The 21,505-nt window shown below is 32.2% G+C and overlaps 1 protein-coding gene across 2 annotated transcripts in view; it reads left to right on the top strand.

Annotated features, from left to right (window-relative positions):
- Positions 1-1,275: 1,275 nt before the first annotated feature.
- The window catches only part of lin-28 (protein lin-28 homolog), a 73,843-nt gene continuing 53,613 nt past the window's right edge, over positions 1,276-21,505 (top strand). Inside the window, exons 1-5 of one of the 2 annotated variants that reach the window (XR_016316285.1) lie at positions 1,276-1,721; positions 6,722-6,852; positions 8,675-8,847; positions 9,419-9,533; positions 9,717-11,903. Coding sequence is in view for 1 of the 2 variants with exons in the window: in XM_089700842.1 (XP_089556968.1) it covers positions 1,682-1,721; positions 6,722-6,852; positions 8,675-8,847; positions 9,419-9,533; positions 9,717-9,794 (537 nt within the window). In the remaining variant the exon portion in view is untranslated. Of the gene's footprint in view, positions 1,722-6,721; positions 6,853-8,674; positions 8,848-9,418; positions 9,534-9,716; positions 12,507-21,505 lie in introns of those variants that run through there. The other variant, XM_089700842.1, reaches the window with a different exon arrangement.

Raw genomic sequence — 21,505 nt, 5'->3', positions numbered from 1 at the left:
TTCGGGATAAAAAGTATCCTATTTTATGCCCAGGATAATAAGGTACAATTATACCAAGTTTCATCGAAATCGAACCGTTAGTTTTCACGTGATGCCTTCACATACAGACAGACAGACAGACAAAAATTTTTTTTTATCACATATTTGGGTTTGGTATCGATCCAGTAACACCCCCTACTATTTATTTTTTCAATATTTTCAATGTACAGAATTGACCCTTCTACAGATTTATTATATGTATAGATACTCAATCAAAACTATCAATTGATAGGTATATATAGTAAAAGGATATTAATTACCGATATATAATATAATCGATATTTAATTTTTAAATTTTACAAAATAAATATGTGGATTTATCGTAGAAATCTAAATAACAAGGATTTATTAATTGTTCTGTTTTATTAAGCAGCATAAAATAAATTGCAAATCATAAATCATCATTAAAAAAATAAAACCTATGGACTGACTGTAACTGACTTAATTACTACACATACTATACTATAAACCGACTACAAAATATCTAAGATATAATAGTAAAGGTTCCACTTATTCATAAGGGGAGCGAGCTACAATTGTCTAAATTAGTTCATCTAATTTATTTTACATTTATGCGTATAGAAAAATAATATCTCTAACTAGCTAAATGAATAATATACGGGGTGAAAGTGAACGTGACAATCAGTCGAGTTTTATTATTTTCCAAACTTGTATTTTTTCTTTTTTGTGCGCGAACCATTGTTGTTGTATAATCATTCATGGATTAGATTAGCGACAATAGTCTTGACGAGCAAGTTTGTCAGAATTTGACAAGTCCATGAGGGGACTTCCTTCTGTTTGGGGTAGGTGAAAATACTTCAACCTCATTTTAATCTGCCGTTTATTTCTTAAGAGTTTAACAGTGTGGTAGCGAGCAAATAAATGTTTGCTTTATACGTTCAGCCCTTTTATTTGAAATTGAATTAAACTAAAAATTAACCATATTATTTTTTAGCCAAATATATTATATTTGCCTCGCTTCAAAACACTTCCTTAAAATGTGATGATAGTTAGTGTAATTTAATATGATTTCAATTAAATGAACTATGTTAAATTCAAACTCTACTTATTATTTTATTAAAAAAGAAATAAGTAAATTAATTTGGCACAAAGTTGGATTTGTTTACTAGCTTCATTAGTTGCATATTTAATAGTGATTGGTATTGCGTGAATGGAAGTGGTCGGCGGGAGGCGTGTTGTTGTAGTGTGGTATTCCGTATCTTACGACTGCTAGGAATGTTCTCCACATTGCGCCTCGCCTACAAGTGACACATTTTGGATTGGGGTAAAGCAGCCGGCGCTTTCGGGCAGCGTACACGTTCCGTTAACTTCTCTATTTTAAAAACTACTTGCTTGGCTATATCCGGGAAGGGACAGACCGCATCAGTGCGCGCCGAGTGTCGACACTATTTTCGTTGCAGTCGAGTCGAGTTGTCGGCCTACACGCCGTTTGCCGCTCCGCGCGCACGCGCTCTCCGCGTTCGCTCTCATGCACTCCACTCATTTTGATAGTTGATAACTTGTTTTTAATTTACCGAGTACGTTGAATGAACTCGATGTAAATAGTGATTTTACGAAATAAAGAGGATGGATTGTAATCGGAGGTGATATTTATGGTGCATGTTGTTATATTTTTGTTAACATGAGCGGAAGCACGAGCGGAAATGCAGTTCCGTCTTCGAGTAAGTTTTTGTTTCTTATTTCATTTTTTTAAATAAGAGTAAAACAACTTATTTGTGTTTTTATTTTATATAATCTAATTAATATTATTAGGTTCATCGAAACTAATCTTATGTGTGACAAGTCTTTCTAAATATGTATCTGTTTTTAAATTGCAGCACAGAAAGTCAACATTAGAAATTGTTTACTACACTGATAATATTTGAATTGAGGTTAATGTCTCGTTCATTGATGTCGCACATATGCGTACCATTACCCAGTATAACGTTAATCAACAACATCGTATATCTAATTATAAATATTCCATTACAAAGGGTGCATGTTTTTAATGAATTAAATACATTCTACGTTCTTAATATAGATTTTGATATTAATATATTGTTAAGATATTCATTGGCTATTTTTAATTAAACACATAAAATATGCATTTTAATTCACATAAATAATTTTTTGTCCAAAGATATTTTTAAATAATAAAGTAATTTAACTTAAATTACAAATGTTATTATTACTTGTATTATATATTCATATTTTCGTATTTATTGATAAATAAGTTTAATAACGTTAATGTTATTTCAAGAAAGGGAATAAAAATAACCGAAGAATTGTTTACTGTGTTCAAGCAGCGCTCTACGTTTCTGTTCTAAGTTACTGGTATCGCGGTCGCGCCGTGTGAATACATCGAACGCATTATGCCCAAAACCAATGAACTGTATTTCTTTGCAATAGAGCTTAAATTATTAAGGAATTCGGCGCTCTTTAAATTTGTGTGAGTTAAAGAAACGTGTGTGCGTTATAGGTCGACTGCATTTTCGAAGGACTATAATCTTTGATCCCCACCACTACTCTACTACGTGTTTTTGTCGTTGACATACCGATGTTTTGGTTTGGAGAGTCGTATCGACATTCTACTCGGTTATCGCTTACAATTTTATTGTTTACAAGTCAAGGTATGGATATCCCCTATTGCATCGTGACTGAGTATACATTGAATTTAAATTAAGTATTGAGCGGTTGTAATACTTCGATCGTGAGGCGTAACTCATTCAGATTAAACGAATGCAGGGTATTCCAAAAAAGAATTGTTATTCATACAGAGTAACCTAAGAACTACACATTTGGAATTTTTAGAAAGTCGATGTTAAGTAACGTTACGTCCCTACGGCCGCGGCAGGGTCCGAGTTCGTAACCAGTCAATTAAATCTGAATGGTGGCACATTTAACTATCTCTTTCACTCCAAGCAAAAGATCCCGAAGAGTACGCGCCACTTGACGATGATTCATGTTTGAATTCCATACCTGCGATTGATAACAGAACTAGTGAATGACACAACATTTTAAAGTACGTATCACTCAAATACTGAATAATCATTTTTAGCTATAAAACACGTTTCTTAGAAAGATAAAATTGTGCGCATTTGTTTTTATTCATATCAGATGAAATCAATAAAAATAACCTAACTACGCAGTATAATCACTATGTACCTACGTCTTGTTTTTTATTTTATTAATTTCCTTAATAAGTATTGCCATAATATTCTACACACATAACAACTAATAAATGTTCCAGCAAGTTGGTTAGCTGGGCTTTATCAAATAACTATCATTCCGGCCTCTCCTCGCCTCGGTTTTAGTGAAAATATGTGACCGCTAAAGTTAGATCTTCACGTTGTATAGAGCAGTATACTTAATAGAGATCAAGCGGCAAATTTACATTTCATTGATAGATTAGGTATTTAGACCTAATTAAAAATGAACTATTTTATATTTATTATCTATCTAAGACTAAGATAATGGTAAAGTATGTTCAACAAATAAATAAACATGTTATGTATGTATTTATATTGTCCTTCTCAGAAACTCTACCTTAAACTCTACCCTAAAATAAACCGTTCTTTTTTTGTTAATGTTTCCCTATCGTAAAAATATTTAACCAATCAGGTGATAAACTCAAAATAATAGCTGATATACAGTTTTTGCTTCACAATTGAGTACTCCAAGAGCTAACTCACGTGCGCACAGGAGGCAACATAAGTTGTGGTAGAAATACTCGAAGCACGCAGTGTTTCCCTTCCTGATTTTAAAATAAGTCGAGCTTAAATTAACTGCTTTTAAAATAGTTTAGATAATCGCTAAGAACAAGTAATAAATTGGAAACGTCACGACTTCCTTGTATTTGTTATTTGATCAAATGTATTTGGGGACGCGATTTAAGTTTTCCATGTTATTATACTTTCACGGGTTTTGTGTGAATTTATAAGGATGCTTAGTAGATGTAGGGCTGTTACAGCTATAAATTTACAAACTGACTAATCATGTAAAGTATATGTGATCAGTTTCGTTTGTAGAGCGTTATTAATAAAGCAATGTACTCATAACATTCTACCTGAAAAGGCGATGTTTTTTTATCATTATTTCCAAATCCTCCGCTTGCCGAAGAAATTGCATAATAGTAATTGCAGGCTGCAGCAAATTAAACAAGAAAATCCATTAATTAGTAACGACATCAGAAAGTAAACAAAATAGATATTGCGAATGATGATGGAATTTTACAATTAATCAATAACAACCGTGTTTAAATTAACTATGTAAAAATTTTATACTTTAAACAATCTGTAAAATATATAAAGAGAGAAAAAAATATTTAACCAAAACATATTTACTGACACAAAGTTTTAAAAAAATTAACTGTATAGTATAAAATTGTTTAATAATTGAAGAAACCCGATGGAACTGTAACTCATAACATTTTTTTTATCTCAAATAATTATCTTGATAAAAATGTGTTAATCTTAAAAGATGTTAATTCCAAATAACAACCCTATATACGAGGACGGGCGCGGCGCGAGCGCGTCACCTCGCACCACGCTGAGTAAACATAGCCGCAACACGACGCGGGTGCGTCTGCTACCAGCAACCAGAATGCACTTGCCTTCCACACACATTCTTTTCAAAGGTACTACATGATACAAAACAATCTTTGAACTTTTATACCTTAATCCCCATTGACTGCTATTCATGTCACAGATGACAAGGAAAAGCTTCTGTTTTGCTCGTTACTTTGTAAAGTTTAATAAAATAAAGACGTTGAAGAAAATATTTGAATAGCAATGTCTTTTTGCATTAAATTATGTTAATTTTCTTAAAGCCCGTTTAGTAACATTTAAAAATGCAGTGTTGTGGTATTTTCTTTCTCCACAAAGGCTGTGTACAACTGCCTTACGACAAGACCAGATCTTTATTTTGGAATGTTTTGTACAAATATTACTCCTTTAAGTCCATAGGTCAACACGATAGTAGGAGAAGATGTTTGTGAGTAACTCCACTTAAGATGTTAATGTAAGTATGTGAATGAAATTTGTGTGTTGTTCAAATTAAACACGCCCTATTCGTTTTAAACCAAATTGCTGCTAACGTAATTTTCATGGTTTATAATTTCTTCTCTTTATGGATACCTATCTAATAAATAAGCTTTTTATTTACTAAAATGCCGCATAATATGTTATGACCAAAAGTTTGTGGATAACAATTTAATTTTTCGTGAAATATAATATCTAAGCTTGAAACATAGAAAAAAGATCTTTATTGAGAAAACTGTAAAATAAAACTACCTAACTTTTCTACATTCTAATAAACGTTGACGTTATAAATGTGGACAAATGAGTAAAATGTAAATATTGGTCTTAAAGAGCGCCGGCATCGGCATAGTATACGGCATGGTGTCGGAACGCAACGCACGGTGCAATGTTACGGCAATGAATGAAGAGGTACCAGAAACGCAACCTAAATACCGCACATTCTTTAGTCCCCGTCGGTGCCACGTGTGCCGTCGCTTTTACCTACCGCCGGCTACTTCTCTGAACTCTGAAATGCATGGAGTGGCATCTCAGTTAGATGCCACTCTACTCTCGAGTCTCGACCGACCCGAACAAACAATTAACCGACTAAATACTATTTAAAATAAATACAATCTTACTCACGTTTATCGACTTAAATTAGTCATCAAGAAAATTATAGCTTAATACGAATTCTTATTTTTGGCCCGGATATGTGCCATTAAAATAATTGAGTCAAAATATCCGGAAGTACAGTCATCAATACTAAGAAATATGAATAATATGTTTAAAACTATTTGAATACAAAGGTACGACACGTTGTGTGTTACCCCGACGCTTAATTAAAAGTGGGTATTGGTATTATTGAGTCCCTTGAAATGAGGTCTTTAACCTTACCAGCTAGCTTTGGTGATATCTACACATAAAAAGAAGAGTTCATTCTTTCATTCGTTTCCCACGTTATTTTTTGTGAAGAAGTCCGATAAGGGGAATAGTAATACCCTTTCGTAGTCCTGTAAACGATCGTGGGCCCTTATTTATTGCTAATAGATTTCCAAACGGTAAAATGTCTTAGTGTGTATGCATTTAAAAGAGGGGACAATCCACTTAATGCAATCTAACAAAAAATCAATTACGTTTTAATATTCATTTAAAATAGTTTCTGAGAACGCTCTCAATATGCATTTAGTGAATAGAGCCACGAAAATAACAATTAATAGAAGGACATAACTTTGTTTGTTTGATGTTAAATATTTTGTTAAGATGGATTTAATTTTTGATCGCATTCTCTATTTGTTTCATCGCCCTGTTTTGTCGAATACTATGGAGAAAGTTCATATCTGATTATTTATATTAGACAGAACAATTTAATTTATTCATAATGTACAGCAGTTTTGAAATTCCTCAGGAATGTTATATGGGTAACAGTATTATATTTATTACAAAACAACCGCGTATAAATTTATTTATTTAGTGAAGAATCGCTGAGAGTTTATAAATGTTGTACTTGACATGTATAATACATGTTCTTACGATATAGAATTGAGTCCTTATTCTATTTTACCTGAATACAAATTGCGTAGATTCTAATACAAAGCGCGTTTTTTATTTTCGAAATGCGTAACAAAGGGTTTTTTGCTGGCTGACAAAAGGTGTGTTTTTTACAGGTGCGGGTAGCGCGAGCGGCGGCGGAGTGACGGGCGTGACGCGGCGCGGCCGATGCAAGTGGTTCAACGTGGCGAAGGGCTGGGGCTTCATCACCCCGGAGGATGGCGGCCAGGACGTGTTCGTGCACCAGGTGATCCTGCGTTCCTAGTAACACGTGTAGCACGTGTGTGCAAGTTGCTGCTTACAAGAATACCTGCAACAAAATATTTCTATTTTGTACTTGCGGTCGGTGCCAGTCGTTCAACGTATAGAAGGGTTTGTGACTTTACTATCCCGGAGAGAGGTGTTCATGTACCAAGTTATTCTGCGTTCCTAGTAACTAGCACGTGCACTAGTGTGTACTGTATGTCACTGCTTTACGAAAATTGCCCACAACTTTTTTGCAAACAAATTGTTTTGTAATAAATAAATAAATAATATGTAAAAGTTTCGGACGAATTTACTGATTGATTTTACGGTATTCATGGCAACTTAATAAAAAAAAACAGGCCTGAAGTTTCGAACTGTTGAACTTGGTTATGAAATGTTTCTGAGCAAGCATTGTGCCTGAAAACTTCATTGCTGTTATCTCCTATTTTGGTGAAGGAGAATTAATTCACTCATAACATCTTACATTAGAATCACACCTTATTTCGTGTTATTTCTGTAGTACTGATTATTATCAGTTTCCTCATAAGTTTTTAATATTCAACTCAACAAAAATATAGTTAAATTAATATTAATTTTCTGTAAACAATTATGAGCACTTTTTTATAAATTCTATTTGTTCCTTAATTATCTTTGCATATTATGATTAAATTATTATTTGTAAAAAGTTCCATATTTTAAAGTTTAAAAAAAAGTTTAAAAAAAATCCAATAGGAACATAAACGAAATAGTCGTTCGACACGGGCTGATTAAATGTTCCATTCAATTTCAGTGTGTAGACTAGTATATTATTAACATAGAACTGAGAGATTGCATCATACCACGAATCTTGTATCTATTCTCTAGTTGATTTATTTAAAAGAAATCGTAAGAGTAAGAAGCCCGTTGACAAAACACAGCGTATCTAGCGGTTGACCTGATAGTGAGCTTATTTGTTTGTTCGGCTTATCAAGTCCGGATGTTTTTTTTTATATACATTTACGCCACTAAACTTGTACTTCGGTCGACTGCAAGCACGTTAGCTAGCATTTTGTAATAACAAGGCAAAAGTATGTAATTGAGCATCGATAAGGTTCATTTTATTGGCATGAAATGTTACTTCATTTTTCTATCGGGCACAGGGTTACGATAACGTTATTTAGAGTACAAGAAAAACCCGATAAATATATGGATTGAAATTGATTGTATTTCATAAATGTTTTGATTATTATTGAAATCACCTAAAATAGTAGATATTCAAGGGTTTCAAAAATCATAGCTTTTAAAAATTAAGTTACGTTAGGTGAATATTAATACTTTGCAATGTACATATCAAAGCTAGAAAAACAAAAAGGCAATTTCTGTAGTTTAGATCTAATCGCATGTTTGAATAGAATATATTCTTACACACCACGAGGGTGTGTTGTCACTGCTGTCACATAAACACGTGCACCATGCTCTATGAATTGACTTGAAGAACTAGCACTAATGACTACGATAACAAATCTGCTTCTTGAATCTGAAAGTATTCAATTGGTTTAATTTGAATGTAAATAGTGTAAATGCTTTTACCATAGCAAGGCAAATGGACTCGACCTGTTTATAAACATCAACTGCTCTTAGTTACCTTTGTGATGCCAGTTACTTCTCTCAATACTGAAGATTTGGTTTCGATAAAAAGTATTGAGGTTTTACACTTACTAGCTGTTCTTAATATGTATATAGATATAAAGTTGTACAGGGACAAATTTTAACCTGTTTAACCTTAAGTTGCTCTACCACGTGTTCTTTACTACATATTTCCTTATAATATATTGTTCTTCCAGAGCGTCATACAAATGTCAGGCTTTCGGTCACTTGGGGATGAAGAAGTGGTTGAATTCGAATGTAAAGAGTCGGACAAAGGGCTAGAAGCGACACGTGTATCCGGACCTTCGTCTGTGGACTGCCAGGGCTCACACCGACGCCCACTTTCTAAAAAACGCTTTAGAAAGATACGGTATGTTATCTATATTATGTTTATATATTTTCAATTCATAGTCTGTCTTAAATTCATAGCTGTGTCTGAGAAAAGATCAACTAACTAACCTCAAAATTAACGCTAACGGATATGCAAATGTGGCATAAAAGGTTATAAAATCAAAAATATTTAGTTATAGTTAGTTATATATTCTTTATTGAACACAATTTTTAATTTTACAATATCAGGATATCAGAAGCAATTGGCGGCTTTATTGCTAAAAAGCAATTTCTTCCAAGCAACCAGTACTAAGCATAAAGTTTACAGTTGCAAATTTGGAAAGATAGGGAAGGGATTTACCCTGATCTTCTTTAATATTCCTGCATTTTGTCAAGGGATCGATAGGTTTTGCAAAAAAATAATAATTGTAGAGCCACACTATTGTAAGCAAGATTAGGTTATGTCACACTTTAAAAACGGATTTATATGACCATAAGCCCACTAACATTTTTTTTATAAAATATCACTTAGGCTACCAAATTCATTTATCTAATAAGGTATCATTTAACTAACCAATTCTGAAATTCATACAATTTTTGCGTTGTTCCAGGTGTTACAACTGCGGAGAGTTCGCCAATCACATTGCAGCCAAGTGCAGCATAGGACCACAACCAAAGAGATGTCACAACTGCAAGAGCGAGGATCATCTTATTGCAGATTGCCCTGTAAACGTCTCGATTGTTTCTAGATATAAGATATGAACAGATAATGTGCTAGTCAGCTAGGCATCACTAAAATTTCGTGATTTTACGTTTAATTCTAATTTAAAACATAATTCATCATAACAGATTAATAGAATAGTTTCATTAAAACCTTAAATAACCCATAAACTATAATTATTTCACTAGGTGGAGAAGAAGAAAGACGATTCACATTCGAAGCAGTCGAGCAGTTCTCAAGGAAGCCAAGAGGAGAGCCCGCAATAATACCGAAACCGATGCTGTATAACCGGCTTCCAACATTATTAAGTTAGCTAATAAGCAGAATTTTAAACGTTGTTTTCTGTTTTAAGAACGATGCGTATACGTATCGTGAAAATTTTATTCGATTAATCTTTATCGTTTCGGTATTCACTTACTTAATTCATCAAGATTCTAAAAAATGTGGCCAAAGAAGTCGGTTATGAAAACTCATCCCATTTGCACCGATAAGAGAGAAAAGCGGAATTTCTATAATCACGTTGATATATTTCTATAAGTTTAAGTGTCATGTAACCTTAGTACGAAATCTAACTACCTCATTAAATAAAGACAAGTAAAATATTATTTTGTATTTAAGTACAAGACTGATGAGAACAAATACATAAAGTACAAAAATATTTTACTTATAGACTTTTATGACTTAAGTTTAAAAACGTAACGTAGTACAAATTTTATGTGTTCGAGTGTTTTATACTCTAATTTTTTACAAAATAATTATACCCAAAGTTGTGTGTCTCTATGATATGACTATTTTTAATATATGTTATTGTTATATTACGCCCAATTTTATGTCATTTAGGATTTATAATTTAAGTTGTAAGGTATTATTTAATTTTGAAATAATAAGGACAATGATAAAACCACCGAATGTTCAAATGTTATTTTAACTAAAGTACTGTAAATACCTCTGTAAGAATATACTAGTACGGATACTAGAAGAGACGTATCAAAGAGAAAAATAACATTTATAAAGCACTTTTTGATTATCATAATATGTTCAGATAGCAGGAATAAAATAAAGGCAACGGACGAAAATTTTGATAAAATCGCGTGTTTCAGAAAGGATAATAGGACAACAATAAGGGCTAAGCTATTTCCAGTAGTTGATAATTATTATGTACATTTTAGAGGAACATGTGTGTTGCTACAATTATCTTTCCATTTTAAATCCAAATCTAACTCTTATTGACTAAAGATTTCATATCAGATAAACACAATTATGGATATTTATCTTTATTTAAATGTATTCAGATTTACTTTCAGAGACTTAATGAAATATTGATTCGAAAAATACCAATATTTTGGAAATCTTAAAATTATATAATTTTTTTATCTATATTCGTTCGTTTCCTCGATGCTTATTTTATATCTGTAAGTAAAAACCCTTTGTTTTTCCTGTTATTCAATAATTTGCCGTAGTGTTAAATTCAATGATTTAATATTTGAATATTGCGTTTGCTCAAATTGTTTCATTATTGTAAAAATCACTCAGGTACTTAAGAACATCTTATTTTTTCCCAGTACCTAATATAAATATTATGAGTATTTTGTAGTGAATAACACTATAAATTAAGATTTCTATGAAGTTCAAGAGAACAAGCGAAGGAAACAAATAAAACAAAAATTTACTTATTCCTTGTAATTTTACACAAGAAAAGGCGAGAATTGTTAATTAGCATACAAATTTAATTTTTAGAATTGTTGTTAAATAATATTTGCACGTGTAAAATACGTTTACACTACTCACGTCTAATCACTCAATGGGAGCAGGAATCTTTTAAATTTTTTGTAAAACATTTATCTACATTTTTCCGTATTTGTCGTTCCCGATAGCCTTTAACTGAAGCATTTTTGATGTAATAGATGGATTGTTTCTACTATCAGTGTATTTCAGGCTATCTATGAACTAGTCATTACGATTATTTCTGCCTATATACGACGAAGTTCCAAGTAACTTCATAAAAATATAAATGTAGTATTTTTGATTCCCTAAAAAAATTATAGTGTTCTTGTCTTGAGTGCGATGATATAATTTAATTGCCAAATTATATTTATAGAGGCAAAGTATACTCGTTTGTTTCCTAAATGTAACAAAATTTCACCATCTATTCCTGTAAGTAATTATCTATCATACTCACGCGGGGACACGCCGAGTGCACACGAATTTAAATTTAAAGGAAGTCCTTTATCACGTTATCGAAAACTTTTGTCTAATTGATGGAGCAATTAACATATTCGTGTCACATTTACAATTACACTTGATAAGCTCTTCCACTACAGATCTGTTAAATTTAATTGGATTGTAAAACATACGCAACTTATAAATATAGCCTGGTCCTGTAACATTAAATTGCTTTTTAAATTAAGCGTGCGTGCAATTGTTAATTAGAATTATATCTTCATCGAAATATAAAATTACCAATCGATTTTTCAAAATTATAAAATGTACTTATTTTCTTTAAACAAAGCTGTATGAATAACATTATGTATTTTAAAAATGCTTCTGGTGACACTGGTGGCGTGGCGTGGCGTTGAGTTACTTGAGTGATACGCAATTATTTAAACTTAATCTTTTGTCCCTTCTGAAGTGTTCTGAATATGAATACACATACAATTTCTAGAAATAAGCTGTAGTATTACATTTAAACTGATAAATAAAATTAGGTATTACATATACGGGTTTTAAGTGTCTAATTTAGATTAGAAGTGTAGTTATTTATAAGTTTTTGAAGACTATTGAAATCATCTACCTCACAATTTATTAAAATAAGAGAGTCTATTGATAAGTTAATATCGTAAACATATACAAAGTCTAGAATTATTATTATTTTCAACGTATCTTTGCCAAATGTGTAAAGATTATTAGTATTTCATATGTTTAGAGTTTAATTTTTGTTCTTTTTTATTTTTCAAAGAAAAATAAAACTTTAAAATGTAGTAATGTTGTTTTATTGAAACGAACACAATTATCCATGACTCTTTCCCAAAATGTTCATTACCTTTATCCATAGCCATGTTGACAAATAAATAAATTGATTAAATTTTATTGTTTGTTTAAATAGCCATTAATAAACATGACATTAATTAACCAGGTTGGTTTAAAAAGTTCGCACTTCGCAGCCATATCTACTTTAATGCTATTTAAGTAAAGGACCCTTTCTTAGTCACATCAAGTGAACTTGACCTATGACTTTTTTCAGAGAACATTTTTATATCCATTATATTAATAGATCTCGAAAACACCATACGGAAATATATTTCAATAATTTTTCGTTTTATCACTAAAGTACTGAAAGCTATTTAAAGAGGAACGAGTTAGTGGAAGACAGTCTCGTTTAGAGTGCAGCAAGTAATTCAACTCGTGTAGGACGTTATTACTCTTGTAGAGAATCGCGGGGGCGATCGACGATGGCACGTTTTTCAGCTGCGCTGGCCCAACCGCCCAAGGATGGGCGCTCCGAGGATGCAGCAGTTCGGAACACGTCGCCCCGCCGCGCGCCCCGCGCCCCCGCCCGCGCCCACCCCTCCGGCCGCCCGCCGCGACTTTCGCCCCTCACTGACGTAACGTTGCCGTGGCCGCCCGCCCCAGTGTGTGCCGCGCCGCGCTCCGACTCAACGGGCGTCACTCACTCGCTCGACTCGAATATAGTGCAAATCACTTGACGTTTCACTTTCTGATCTTCACACCGTATCGAACACAATTAGCAGGTGCATTACGACACTGTGCACGCGATCACGTTTAAGTACCGCTTAGGATCTATATCGCCCATATTACCTCAACGCATCGATGTCTTTCCTTAATAACATCTCCTTAATAACGTTGAAAATTCGCCATACAGTTCTATCTTATTGATTAAAAACATATTTAAATAAAGTTACACTCTATTTTGGATTTCTTAAATAGTAATATTTAGTTATTCTTAATATCAATAGATTTCTGTTTACGATTAAGATTCTTATAACGTCAAATATTTGAACTGAAATAATAATTATTTAATTATGACCAATTAACTGCTTTATCCTGTATTTATAACTATAAGGAGAGCTAAAACACCTAACTACTCTCTTATAAGAGGTAGGAGTTTATGTAATAATAATAATTCATAGATAACTAACTATAACCGTGATACAAACTGCAGCCATTATTGTACTATTTCTTTGATAGATATAATTTATTTCTTGAGTTGTACAGTTGTGATCGAGGCTATATTATAATGTGCAATTATATCAATCAGTTATAATAACCTAAAAAAATTGGACTATAATTCGCACTTTTGTGCATATGGTAAGTTAAATGTGGCTGATTAGGAAAATGTAGTGTTACTAATTTGCTTAATAGATATTAGAGCCATCATACTGTGTAAAACAAGCTTCCGAAAACGATCACTTGAAGAACGACTCATTCTTGTAAAGCCATCATTCGCAAACATTAGTTGTCTTAAATAGCAAATTATATAATAGATTCATTTTAGTATCATTATACGATTATTATTACTTATAGATTAGACTTCTGACATACTAATCATTAAACGACACCATTAGTTTTCAAGACTTGAATGTTAGTTTTAGCATGACAGCAAAATATTTAGAGATATTTTAATATTTTATTAGCTGAATTATATTTCATCATATTAGTTAAGAAACTTATTTTAGATTACAGAATATTAAAATTGCGTCTCTTATAAATTCGTATTCGCATCTGAAGGGCTTGCCTACTTTGCCTGCAATTCCGTTCGCATGAGTGTCTTAAAACGTTTGCTCGGACCATGACCTCAAAACTCATGTATACATAATATATATACTTAAATACTATCAAACAAAAAGCTACCTAATTTTATGTAACGTTAAATGTATGTCTGTTTTTAGTTAAACGACTGAGTAGACCGAGTAGATAGTAAACAAAATAATCCATATAAATATTCAGTAATTACCTATATTTTACAATTTAGTGTTGTTAGTTATTCTTGTATTAGATATATTTGAAAAAAAATTAATTGCATTCTTAAGAAGAGATATAAAGAATATGACTTGATGGTACCTAGGTATGAATCACGGAGGTAGAGCATGCGCACGTCTTAAAGGCGGTAGATATATTTCCTTTATACTGCAGAGACTGCGAATAACCAGATCAAGAAAAATGTGATTTTTAATTACATGGGTATTGATTTGACAAATGCTAATTTTACTAAAATACATAGCCCACATATAAACGAATATAACCTGGGATACATTAATAAAGATATAATATACATGAACGATTTGATAGAGTTGTAACAAAATAAGGTGATATGGTAATTACATTGGTTATAAGAACATTAACAGAGTAACCGTGTTCAATTTATAAGGATGGAAAAACATCTATGACATTTAATTTAATTTTAATATAATTTGCGTAATAATGATTTGAGATATATTCAAAATCAAGAGCAAATTGTACATAATCAAACGTATACTTATCTCTGTGTATCAAAACCAACATGATTATAGCCTCGCCAGTATTAATAAATTAAGGCTCAGTTGAAATCCTATATAAATAAAAAAAAACCATACACTCATTAGGGATATAGCATTACTATATTCTTACGTGTACTTCCTTCTGTAACATGAACCCTGCTTAAATCCCCTCGGGAGTCGAGGCGATGGTTATTTATTTCTTACTGTTGGACTTAGGCTGCATATACCAGCTTTTTAATCCAATTTAACTCTATACGATTGAAATACCAAGAAAATGTTCACTATAATGTCATTGCCACACATAAGTATTATCTTATATATAAAAATGAATCGCAAAATGTGTTGGTAAGCGCATAACTCGAGAACGGCTGAACCGATTTCGATAATTCTTTTTTTATTATATTCCTTGAAGTACGAGGATGGTTCTTATGTAGAGAAAACGTAAATAACCGCGGACCGCTAGTACCAAATAAATATGGACATAGTTGCTGGAAAAAAAAATTACTTACAAATACATGCTTATTAATAATTTTGTTTAAATAGCATTCAAATGAAATATTTTTTCATAATAGTACGGACACGATAATTTTTGGGTTTTACTTCTGTGAAATTTTTAATATTATACATAAATTATAATTGTCTAATATCTCACCGCAGGATTGGTGCGTTCATAGTTTTTTTTGATGAAACCAAAATTGTATGTACCAATATTTAGGTATAGTAAGAAGAATGCGGCCAAATTTTGACTGGCAACCTAGTCGATATAATATATTCTCCTAATTATAAAAATACATAAAATTTTGGTTTCATCAAAAAAACTATGAACGCAATAATCTTACAGTGGGATCTAGTACTACTGTACTAAAAGTATTATTATTAAATATACATATTACTGCTAGAATATAATGTATTACAGGTTTATTATCGTTTAGAAATGTAATGAAATCAGAGGTGTTGTTAAAAATATTACTCGACATAATATTTAGGTGAATATATTACATACTATGTGGTAAATAACTTATTCAATATTCATATAATCATTGTAACGAATCAATGATTTCGAGGGTTTTATAACTGATTCATCTTATACTACTTTAACGATAAAATTTGAATATTTTTTTATGAAATACTTGAAACAAAAAATAAATCCCACTCATATTTTAAATGCAAAGTTTGTGGGATGGATGGATAGACGGATGGATGTTTGTTACTCTTTCACGAAAATACTACTGGGCCTTTAGACAAACGTACGTCACGCCATAGAATAGAAACTGCTAACACTAATTATTGACATAAGCTCATGATATTTTGGTAATGGTTCGGTCACACTACCAACGACAACGACAACCACGACCAAAATTCCAGTCTTGCCGAAATTTGTTCAAAATAATTATTAAAATCTCCCGTCACTCTGGTACTCGGAAATAACAATTATCGTTTTTTTGGTTTTACTGGTGATGCAATATATACCAAACGCAATATAAAAGAGCTGAAAGACTCGTTAACGAGCCAAGTCTCACCGATAGGTTTCATACTTTGGCACTGAGATGTCGTTTTCTTTTGCGTTCTCTATCGTATTTAACAAAGTCCTCTGAAAAAATTTTTATACATTAGGTACCTACCGCTGAATTCTATCGTCATACCACACGACATACAATACCATCCTCACCTTGACTGTGCAATCGACAACTGTGCGCTTTAAATGATGATTCTTCCCGTTCCTGAATATTAGTATCAAAATGTTTCTGTGCTTTCTGTTCGTCGTTCAAATCACTACTTTTCGATGGTGAAAAAAAAAATACACCAGGAAATCTCAGAAAATGCGCAAAAATGCAACATTATCTGGATTTACCAAAAAAGAAAGAAAAGTATCGAAAGTTTATTATTCGACGTTAAAAATTTAAAAATTTGTAAAAAGTAGTAGTAAAAAGTTTGTAGTAAGAAAGATGCATAATAATCGGCCAAGTGCGAGTCAGACTCGCGTACCGAGGGTTCCGTACACACATCTTCTACTTTCAAATTTGTCCAGTATAACTTTTTTGTTTTCAAATATTATCGACCCTGTGTAGGTATAACTAGTGTTTTCTGTACCTATGTGGTTCTGTATAATGTGTTTAGTGGGCAAATCGAGTACAAGTGCTTGAACGTCACTGTTCATTCATTTTCAAAAGCGTCGTTAGCCCATTTCCTATATATGAAAAAGTAAAAATATGAAAAAAAAAGCTCGAACTATCGATTTAAAGGTAGTAACTATACAAACAGTTTTTTTATCATATACAGAGGAAATCTTTTATAAGTTAGTAGGTATGTAGTGTGATTATTTTCAATAAATGTAATTTCTCTTATAATTTGCAAAACATTCGAATTATAAGCATTTCATATACACATTAAGCCTTAATAAATTCAAATGGGAAAAATACAAATGGGAATTTACTTAATAATTATTATAATTTCATTTTACGTTAATTAATCTCATCGGATTTGAACATAATTCAAACGTAATGCGATAAACCGATATTCGATGTAAGTATATTGAATATTGAAGGCGTATTGAAATTCACAAATTTATTATTGCATTGAAATTATTTTAAATCACTTATAAAACAATAAATTATATGAGTTCTCTTTTAGACGATAAATGAGTTTGTAAAATATCATGTAACAAAATATAATAAGTCTATTATGATTAACTTTTTTCATGATGATATAATATTTTTTATTTTACTATGGTAGAAGCAGCGAAAGGTGAAACCAATATATAAGTAATATAAGAATATGCACGCTAAATTAACTGTTATGTTACATAATTAAAAAGTTGTGATATTACATTTTTTTTTAATTTTGAATCTGTGGTATGAATATTGTGCGTACGAGCAATCGTACGAGATCATTATATTCGTTGAATAGCTAATTATTGTAGAGTTGATTGTTAGAAACTACGGATTAATATATCAATATAGATTATTATCATACTAGCAATGCCCTGCGGTTTCACCCGCATAGATAGCGATATCGTTACAGTGAAAATCTACTATAGGTCGGACTATAGGTTTAATTTTTCACCTTTCCCAAAATCACCTTTACCCCGTCACGCACTACGGCCTTTTTTTTTTTTTTAGTGGGGAAATCTTTCATAGATACCCACGGCCTCCGGGGGAGGGGCCGTGGGTTATGTCGGATTCCTACCGACCAAAACCCCAATGTGTTCCGTCAAGACGCATATTGGTAGAATTCCTCCGTGACTCCTCCGCACTACGGCCTGCTCGAACAGTATACCTACTATTTTCTGTAGATTGACACTTTTAAAAATTCGTTATATCTTTTGAATGGAATATCCAATTCTTTTCATTTAAAAAGTATTTTGCTGGTATTGAAACAGTCTATAATAAAACATCATTTAATGAAATAAGGATTAATATATGTGTATGGATAACATGGTTTGATTACTGTCGGCACTTCTATTTACTTTGAAAACGTAAAAAAGTTGTTGTAGTAACATAACTACTGAAGATGGACATATGGTATCGCGGACTTTCTTGTAGATATTGATCCATTCTATAATACCGTAGAACATTTTTTTGTTCTATCTTCAATAGATTCCGCAGCGCACGCGATGACAGAAGTTTTATTGAGGATTTTTTTACACCTTGGGTTACATTATTGCATTTTTGGTAAGGATCTCTAATTTTTTTGAAAATGCAATATAGCCTATGTTGCTCAGTAAAGATGCAGCTTTCTAATGGTGAAAGAATTTTTGAAATCGGTCCAGTAGTTTTTGCGTGAAAACCATACATACATACATACATACATACATACTTACAAACTTTTCCTCTTTATAATATTAGTATAGATAGGTACCTGCCTAAGACATCAGTTTGATATCTTTTACTTAAATTATTTTTATAATTACCCATATTATTTTATTAATTAATTCTATATAAATACTAGCGGTCCGCCCCGGCTTCGCCCGTGGTACATATGAAAAATAGATGTTGGCCGATTCTCAGACTTACCCGATATGCACAGAAAATTTCATTAGAATCGGTCCACCCGTTTCGGAGGAGTATGCAGACTAACATTGTGACACGAGAATTTTATATATAAGAGATATCTTCTAGACAAACTGATACACATTTTTTTGCATTTGTTTAATACATATTGTGCTCAGATGTATGTTTGGTATAAAAAATGTAGACGAATTGAGATATGGGTGGACTGTAGAGGAAACATACCCTAAGTTAAATTCTTTAGGTTGATGTAGAGTTTGGATTTATTTAAATATGAATGTAAGATGGATGTGTGGTGTGACTAGATAAGATCGGGAATGAATATACTCGATTTAGGGATAGTCTTAAAGTGTCACCAGTGACAGAAAAGGTAAATCATAGGGCTTGTTATGGGTATGGCGAATTTTGGATATGTATGTGGATGAATAATATGGTAGTATATACTTATTAAGCTTTGTATGAACTATTTGAGAAATTAGTAAATAGTGTGATAAGCATAACATTTTGAAGCACATAACTTTTTGATAGCACCCTAGTTAAAGCACAGTGGCACTCGTAGCATCACAATAGTAGCAACGTCAATATTATGAATGACTTTTACATGTAAAAGTTCATAGTTCAAGCAAAAAATCATAACATAGACCTAGATGCTAATCTTAATATCTTATTGCGAACAAAAAGTGTCGAACATAGGTAATATTTCAATACGTTTTATACTTTTATGTTGCAGCATTAAATTACTAATATGTATCAATTTGGTCTCTGTCAATCCTTCGCTATTAGTACTCCTCTTATATCTCTTCCTTGCAGCCCATACGTGTTTGTATGTAAGCGGCTTATAACACTGTTCCTCTATAGAACACTGACTATTCAATCAAATGGAAATTATGAACTTTAAATAAAATAATCTGTGTTTTAAAACGTGTCATTGCGTAATTTACAAGATACGTTTAAACGTTGTGTGAGAATTCGCATTGAAAGGTGTTGTTGGTTTATGAAGAGAGGGGAAAAAGGTAAAGAGGAAAACCTTTGAAGTGTTAGTCAGTGATGCTGTGGGAAGGCGGGTTAAGGGTGTACACTGTACTGAACACGTGTATGCCACTTTTTGAGCTGACTTGCACGACGCACATTCCGTAACGTTAACCTATTTTAGAATTTACCTCAGTTTATAAATTACGACTCTATGCTTGGTAATATTCATTGAAATGTTTTACTCTGCTATTTTCCGTCCACAAACACATTTTTATTTTAATAAAATGTAATGGCCTGTTTATTATATTAATTAAAAGCAGTGTAGGAGCACGTAATATTTTTAACGAATTACCTGTTCTTAATAGGTACTCGTTTGTGTATGATTATAAATGTATCCTTATAAACAGCCGTTCTAAAGTTACAATTAGGCGATATTATGACTTACATTTATACAGTGGCAATTATTACATATTCCTCTACTAGAGTAATTACCCTCTATCAGCTAAGGTATCGAAAACGTCACTAAGGGTTTCTTTTCGTATTATGCAGCTAAAAATGCGCAACAAGTTCGCGACTAATTGATACTGATGCTCATGAGTGTTGTGTGCTTTTCAAAGTATAAAATCGTTGGATTTATAAAATACAGCAAATAAACACGTAATATTATTTTATATAATGTTACTGGAGAATCAAGCGCATTGTGTAGTTAATAAGTATCTTATTAGGAGCTCAAATAAAAATCGCTCGAACACACTATGTATTAAACGTGAACACTTTTCTTATAGGTATCATACATAAATAATTGCGGAAAATGATTATTATTTGCGAAAAATCCCAGCATTTCCAGCACAAGGTCTTGTTAAATAGCATGCCCAAACATTCAGTTATGTCAGTTATTTCAGTTTCAGTTACAAAGAAAATATTTCAACAGATGATTCGGTTAACTTGTATAATGTTTTAGAAATCCAATAAAAGTTTTGCATATTATAACAATTTTAAAGGGGATGTATGTAAATTAATTAAAATATGTATGATTCGTGTGTTTATTGCTCTTTCACATAAAAACTGAGATTTTTTAGAAAGGAATTAGAGGCTTTTTGGCTGGGCACCATGCGAGTGAAGTCGCCTGCTTTAGGTAGTAATTTCATACACTAGTTTTCATTTCACATTTGATATCGGGACGTTTTAACCACTTACGTATAAGTAAATAGTTTTGAATGTATTAGTACACTGAGAGGCAGTTTAGAACATACTTGAAACAATGCGCAACTACTCAATTCCATTAGATAATAAAGCATTCAGGAAATTAGATTTTAAGGTATGCTTTCGCTATCTTAGTAGGTCAGTCAAGGATAAGATTGACCGCCCATCTGTTCTCAGCCAAACTTACTTACCTACCTATACCTAATGGTTCGATTGAACCGAGAAATATTTTCGAAGATACGTCGTATTGATGACTACTCATCATTCACTTTTAACATTCAATAACATTACTGACAAGTT

The sequence above is a fragment of the Colias philodice genome, chromosome 11 (assembly GCF_061535455.1).
Source record: "Colias philodice isolate Cphi_HAF_F1 chromosome 11, ilColPhil1 Martin Lab GWU primary, whole genome shotgun sequence".
NCBI classification, from domain to species: domain Eukaryota; kingdom Metazoa; phylum Arthropoda; class Insecta; order Lepidoptera; family Pieridae; genus Colias; species Colias philodice.
The sequence above is the reverse complement of the archived record's forward strand: the minus strand, read 5'-3'. Positions and strand labels throughout refer to the sequence as shown.